This window comes from Fomitopsis serialis (genome assembly GCF_022376445.1).
Source record: "Fomitopsis serialis strain Sig1Antser10 chromosome Unknown B0H18scaffold_6, whole genome shotgun sequence".
NCBI lineage: Eukaryota > Fungi > Basidiomycota > Agaricomycetes > Polyporales > Fomitopsidaceae > Fomitopsis > Fomitopsis serialis.
The window spans coordinates 909,013-915,012 of NW_025954966.1; the positions used below are offsets into that span (position 1 = coordinate 909,013).

General features: G+C 55.0%; 1 protein-coding gene across 1 annotated transcript; it reads right to left on the reverse strand.

Annotated features, from left to right (window-relative positions):
- Positions 1-1,539: 1,539 nt before the first annotated feature.
- On the reverse strand, positions 1,540-3,851 carry B0H18DRAFT_981710 (cytochrome P450 monooxygenase pc-bph). The gene is made up of 10 exons (XM_048044487.1): positions 3,558-3,851; positions 3,234-3,501; positions 3,088-3,174; positions 2,995-3,046; positions 2,834-2,935; positions 2,620-2,798; positions 2,349-2,563; positions 2,169-2,316; positions 2,014-2,113; positions 1,540-1,957 (listed from the first exon to the last, which is right to left on the reverse strand). Exons 1-10 carry the CDS (start codon positions 3,760-3,762, stop codon positions 1,874-1,876), a joined length of 1,440 nt encoding a protein of 479 aa, XP_047898471.1. The 5' UTR covers positions 3,763-3,851; the 3' UTR covers positions 1,540-1,873.
- Between the last annotated feature and the right edge of the window lie 2,149 nt (positions 3,852-6,000).

Genomic DNA, 6,000 nt, shown 5'->3' on the forward strand with positions numbered 1-6,000 from the left:
ACGAAGGGTGCCCGACAGGCTCTGAGCGGAGATGCGACTCCCGGCGGCCTCGGAGAGCGACGCCGCTGTCATCACCACTGGATGCCATACAATTCACCCGTTCACAGAAGAAGCGCGACTAATGGAGAGGAGTGAGTCTTCGGGGCATCGATATCAAATCACTGGCGCCCGTGAGTCCCATGCTCCTGAGGGAGGCATCATGCTGCATACGGACCTAGGTAAGCTATCGAATGCAACAAGCGGGTCAGAACTGCATCTCTAACCATGCATACAATGAAGCACACTATAATGATACGTACCGCAAATCAGGAGTCGAGTAAATCTTCTCGGTGTCAGTACTTAGCGCTGACATAGCTCTCAGGCGTAGCTCCTAAAAGACCGTGAGCAGAGACAAAGAGAGCTTTGGCGTGTTGCTTGGCTGAATCATTGATGACTTGGTGTGAGTCTGTCCTTGACATCAGTATCAGGAACCGCTTCAAATTACTATTCAAGCAGTGGCGTATCATACCTTGAATCGCCTGCGAGTATGCTCGTATTCGCCGGCCAAAATCAACTGAGTCGTACGAAAGGCGTCCTCCTCCGAGAACTAGCTGTGACAATGTCTATATAGGTCAAACATCTTACGAGGATGCATGAGACTGAATGACGTTCCACTCCGCGCAACATCGAATACAATGTAGCGATATGCTCGGAACTGCACTCGGCCTTGACTCGGCCAGTCATTCCCAGAGAGCACTGCTTTATTTTACGCCGCACGTCGGACGGTACAGGTGTGTCCTGTGCATCCATGTCTCAGCGTGCGCCCGCTGTGCTCTTTGACTCCAAGACGAACGCTGTGAAGTATTGAGGATCATTCCAGCGAAGCGTTTATTTCCGCGTCTTTTGAGGCATGTTCAGGGAGTGTACGCATTCCTATTTCATCAGCTCACGTAGCGGGGACGGGTGCTTCAGGGATGCCGATACTTCAATCCGGGCGGCTCGTGATTTGATGCTGCGAACACAAAAGATAGAGCTGTTTAATCAGCCATCCAAAGGGAACCACCACTCACAAAGTTTCCCAGGAAATCAACTTCCATCGCAAGCAGAGGTCTATCGTCTTGGCGTCAGACAATGCGCTGGTGATACGCATAATATCTGCCAGATGCATCTCTAGCCTACTTCGCTGCATAGCTCGGCGCGCTGAGAATGTAAGCGCACTGATGTCTTGCTGGAGGAAAGTTCGATTGCGGCTGCAACAGGTTTGTGCGGCGTCACAGCTTGAGCTAATCGTGCTACTGGCTCACAAGTAGTAGGGGTTTCGATGGGCGATAACACAGTGCTCATGTATCTTCCCGGTCGGGATTCGTTGGTCACTTCAAGAGCCTTTAGGTGCCAGTGTGTGTAGAAGATGACAGTACAGAACTGCACGATTGAACTTGAGTTACGAGGTGGCCACGCCTGATCATAGTCAGGAGGAGCCAAGCGCCCGCGCCAGTAGCGATCTAATCTTCCCACGACACCTGAATAATGGTGGAGGAGGAGGACGCGAGCACACTTGAGGAGGAGGAAAGAGTCGGACTACAGTGGTTGTATAACACTATGTTACATAGTATGTTTGATCAGGAGGCGCAAACATGTGCGATCGGGTCTAAAGACCCCCATCGCCAAGCCTAGTAAGATGTATCTACTATGCTACTCTGCGTTAGTACATCACCTCTTGAATCGACTAATATCGGGTCTCCGCGGCCGAGGTCTTCACGGTCTATCATTCGATGCTCCTATTCATCACCGCACTCACTGTTAGGTAGGTCGATCGCTCAATCAACAACATGAATCTGCTAGATGTAACTTAGAACGATAGCAGCTGTCAGACTTGTTCAACCAGTCTTACTGGTCACATCCCGATCCCTGTTGCTCTGCGCCTGACCCCCACCCTGCACTTGACAGGCTTCCGCAAGAAACCCTCCTTGGTATCCAACTATCAAGAGCATGAGTGCCCCGTCCATATCGCAACGCATCACCGGATACACGTACCTTTTGGCTAGTGTCTTCCAAGACGAAGTGGTACCGTCGGAATACGGAAGCTACGATGATAAACAGTTCCATACTCGCCAAATTGCGGCCGATACATCCCCTACATCAGCGCTCAGTCAGAAATATTGCTGCAACACCGCACGAGCGCAACGCACCTCGGTCCGAACGAGAACGGGTTGAAGGCCTTCTGGAGCTCGTTCTTATCCCGCTCCAGCCAGCGTTCAGGTCGAAACACGTCCGCGTCGCTTCCCCATACGTCCTCGTTTCGGTGGACAGTGTAAGTCGGCACCGATAGGACCGTGCCTTCGGGGAAGAACCGCCCGCACACCGTCAACCCCCGGTAGGCACCTCGCGGGGCAGACCGATTCCAGAGGTCGAGTGGACTCGCATGCCCTCGTTGATCACCGCATCGAGGTACGGAAGACGTCTGACTTGCTCGAACGTGACGACGGGATCATCCTCGCCGCCGAGTGCTGCGTCCAGCTCGCGCTGTAACTTCTCCTGGACGTCAGGGTTGGCTGCCAGGTGATAGGCTATCGCGCACGACGAGCTTGAGATGAGGTGATGAGCACCTAGAGAACGACTCGAGCAGGAGAACATACTCACTTCGACGTTGTATCTGACCCAGCGATGAGCTGAGTCAGGGCGTCCGCTGTAAGCTCCTTCGCACCCAACGGCCTCCCCTCCTCATCCTTCCCCTGCTGCAGCTTCGATAGCAAGTCCGTCCTCTCCGTCGGCGCAGCCAGACGCTTCGAGATCGCAGCGATCGCCATCCCCGCCAACAACTCCACTGAGGTGGCCCCTGGCGGTACCAGGGGACGAACCGAACGAGCCACGGTCGCCAGCGCGGTGGCAGCACGCCGATCGACGCGGAGTACTCGCCACGCTCGTTTATAATCTGCACGGCGGGGCAGTAGGTCACCTCTGGTGAATCTTACCTGAGCTACCGTATGACGCCATTGCGGCCTCCTGGGATAGGACAGTCGGTGCAGTATCTGCGCAGGCTTGGAGCATGCCGAACGGTGCCCGAAGGCTAGGTCCCCTGAAGGAGACGGTCACGCATCATACGGCTACCCTAGCGACGTCGACGGCGAATGCGTACCAATGATGTCGAACGCGAGGTAGTTGAACCATGGCAGCATCCATCCACACACGGCCTCCCTCGCGTCGCCAGCCTCGCCCTCCTTCCCCTCGAAGCCCTCCGCGCCGCGCCCGCACACCGGTCCCACTGCCTGAAGAGCGCGGCGACGTGCACGCGCGTGTACGGCTCGAACTCGAGCACACTCTTCTGCGAGAAGACGTGCGCGACGACCTTGCGCTTGCGCGTGTGGTCCGCGCGGGAGCGCGTGTTGAAGAGCCCGCGCGTGATGGACACGAACGCGTCGTAGAAGTCCGACTTCGTCGTGCCGTTCCCGTGCGCGTAGACGTCCTGGATCCCATCCGGGTCGCAGATGGACAAGTGGTTTGGCGCCAACCGGACGAAGGTCCCTGTGTGACGATGCACGTTCAGCTCGGACGTCTGGTTCGATGGGAAGACTTCTCACCGTACTGCTTGTGTAGCTGGTGGACAACCTCAGAGCGGTGGCCTTGAGCGGCTACTCGTCCGAGCCATACGTCCGACAGCTTGGCTAACCAAGGGCCTGGGTAGGAGCGGAGGGCATGTGGATCTGTGAGGTAAGGTAAAAGATGCGCGAGGCATGCAACGAAGAGAAGTACAAGGGCCAGTAAGGCCACAGACATCGTGTTCATGTTGTCGACCCGAAGTGCGAAGGCAGATATACAAATGGGGGCGGGGATACCTTCATTTCCATCGTTGACCTCGAGGTTATGTAGGCAAAAGCTACATGGTGCGAACACTTGGATAGTGTTTGTGAATATGGCGCAAGCGCCACAGCTGCGAAAGTTCTGCGCTCATTGTTTTCTGTCACGACTTCCAGCTCTGAGCATAGTCACAACAGCGCCTGCATTTCTTATATCATTCAGCGTGAGCGGCGTTCTAGCCTACAGATTGAGTTCGGGTTGTTTAGCTCACTCACATGAGCAGACAGGTGTCATGTCATCCCCTGGCTACAAATACTGCATGGGTACCCGATGTTTCCTTCGCGAACGCGCGCAAGCAGTAATCGATACCTGGAACGGTGGAGAAGTTAACAGATGCTCGACACACATTGAGTCTCTCTATGGACATTGGCGTACATGGAGTCCCATTCTGTCTAGCGAGATGAAGAATTGCTTCAGTGTGCATCCCATTTGAAGAAACCAAAGCCCGTCGCCAGAGCAAGGTTTGAAGCCGGTTGAATGATGGAACCGGCGGCAAGCCTTCCTAGGGCGGTAGTCAAAGAACGACTCTCACGACCGTGACCTACTGAAGGCCGGCAGGGAAGCTGTCTTCCCTTTCTTCGGGGGCTAACGCAGCGACAATCAGCATATGACAGCACAGGAGCTGCTCGGAACGCACTGCACACACTGCTTTCGCGCCCTTGAGGACATCGTTCGGAGACACCGTGGCTGGAGTCCGGTGCCCAGCAGGCGGACCAGCATGCTACTTGCATTTCGGGGAGTCGCACTGAGGTGTCCGGCCACTCTCAGGGCGTCCATGGTAGGACAAATCCCGTCCTGGCAGCATACGCATATCCCATTTTCACAAGGCGCTATGGTGGTGAAGGGAATGGGTAACTTGTCGAGTCGTATTATAGTAAGCTTTGACAGGCGGATGTCATGGGTTCGAAACACTGCGCCGTCCAATACTTATCTTATGCAGTGGGGGCTTTTGTGCGTTAACGTGCCAGCGATTCGTACGATCGGCCTTTTGCCATGGGGAAAGCATTCGGAGTCATAATGCAGTCTCAGATGAAGAAGGAACATTGGTCTCACCGGAACAAAGCCCCTTAGTCGAATCCCTCCATCTATACACGCGTACTCCGGTGTTGAACGTCGGCCCCTGGGACAAGACTGCCGCGGTTTTTGCCTGCAGGGTTACTTCCAGCCTAGAAACTCGAATTCACGGAAGCGTGTTCGATTGAGAAAGCCGGGACAACAGCTGAGATTTCCAACACAACCGCACATGAGGAGGAGAGTAGTGACTTGGAATTGAATTTGAGTTGAACACTCGAACATTGAGCGCATCCGCACTGGCATCATATCCGCAAGTTCAGGTGCCCGATCAGTGCCCGATCGCGTCCCACGTGGCAGTACTGACGGACTGACCGGCGCTCGCGAGCAACCTTCGTGTGCCCGCTGTATCACCACTCATTCAGACCAACGCATTCCTTGGGTCGACTGCGGACCTCCCTGTTGGCCGAATGAGAGTGTATAGATACGGAACCAATACTGTGACGTTCCATAAGTTTGTTGCGAGCCCGCTGCACCGTTGATTCAGTCTAGTATCCGCCAGCCGTGACCAGCAGCCTGTTGCGGTCCGAAGGTGTGTGCTAATCTGCTACGAGTTACTAACTCAAAGCTGACAATAGTATGTTCCGAAACCGAACGCGACAGTGTCAGGTTACGTCCACTCTTGCAGTGCCTTTTGAATATGTCGGTGGCACATCACGTCTTGAGGACCCTGTCATGTCAGAGGGCTCCGCACTGGCCTGGATCCGCAGTCTATCACACCCTACTGAGGATCGGCCAGACTTGGGCCAGACATAACTGAGGAGGGAACGTGTGCAACCACATTGATGCGCCCAGCTGATCATGGGCCGGTGGCGGCGAGGACTTGCGGACACAAGCGCCGTGGAGGAGAGGAGGAAATGATGCGGCCATCGCCCGGCCAGGGCCGGCCTAGATGTTCGACATGGCTGGCGGGAATGCTCAAAGGTTTGTGTGTCCTGTATCCTCTTCACCGTGCATCATCTAATGCCTGTCGTCGTAGTGAACAGCCACTATACTCCTCAACTTGAAGCCTATCAAGTCAAGAATGCCATCCACCCACCATCGACCGACGGATGCAAAATGGAGTGTGATCGTGATCGGCCGGTGGTCTGTCAG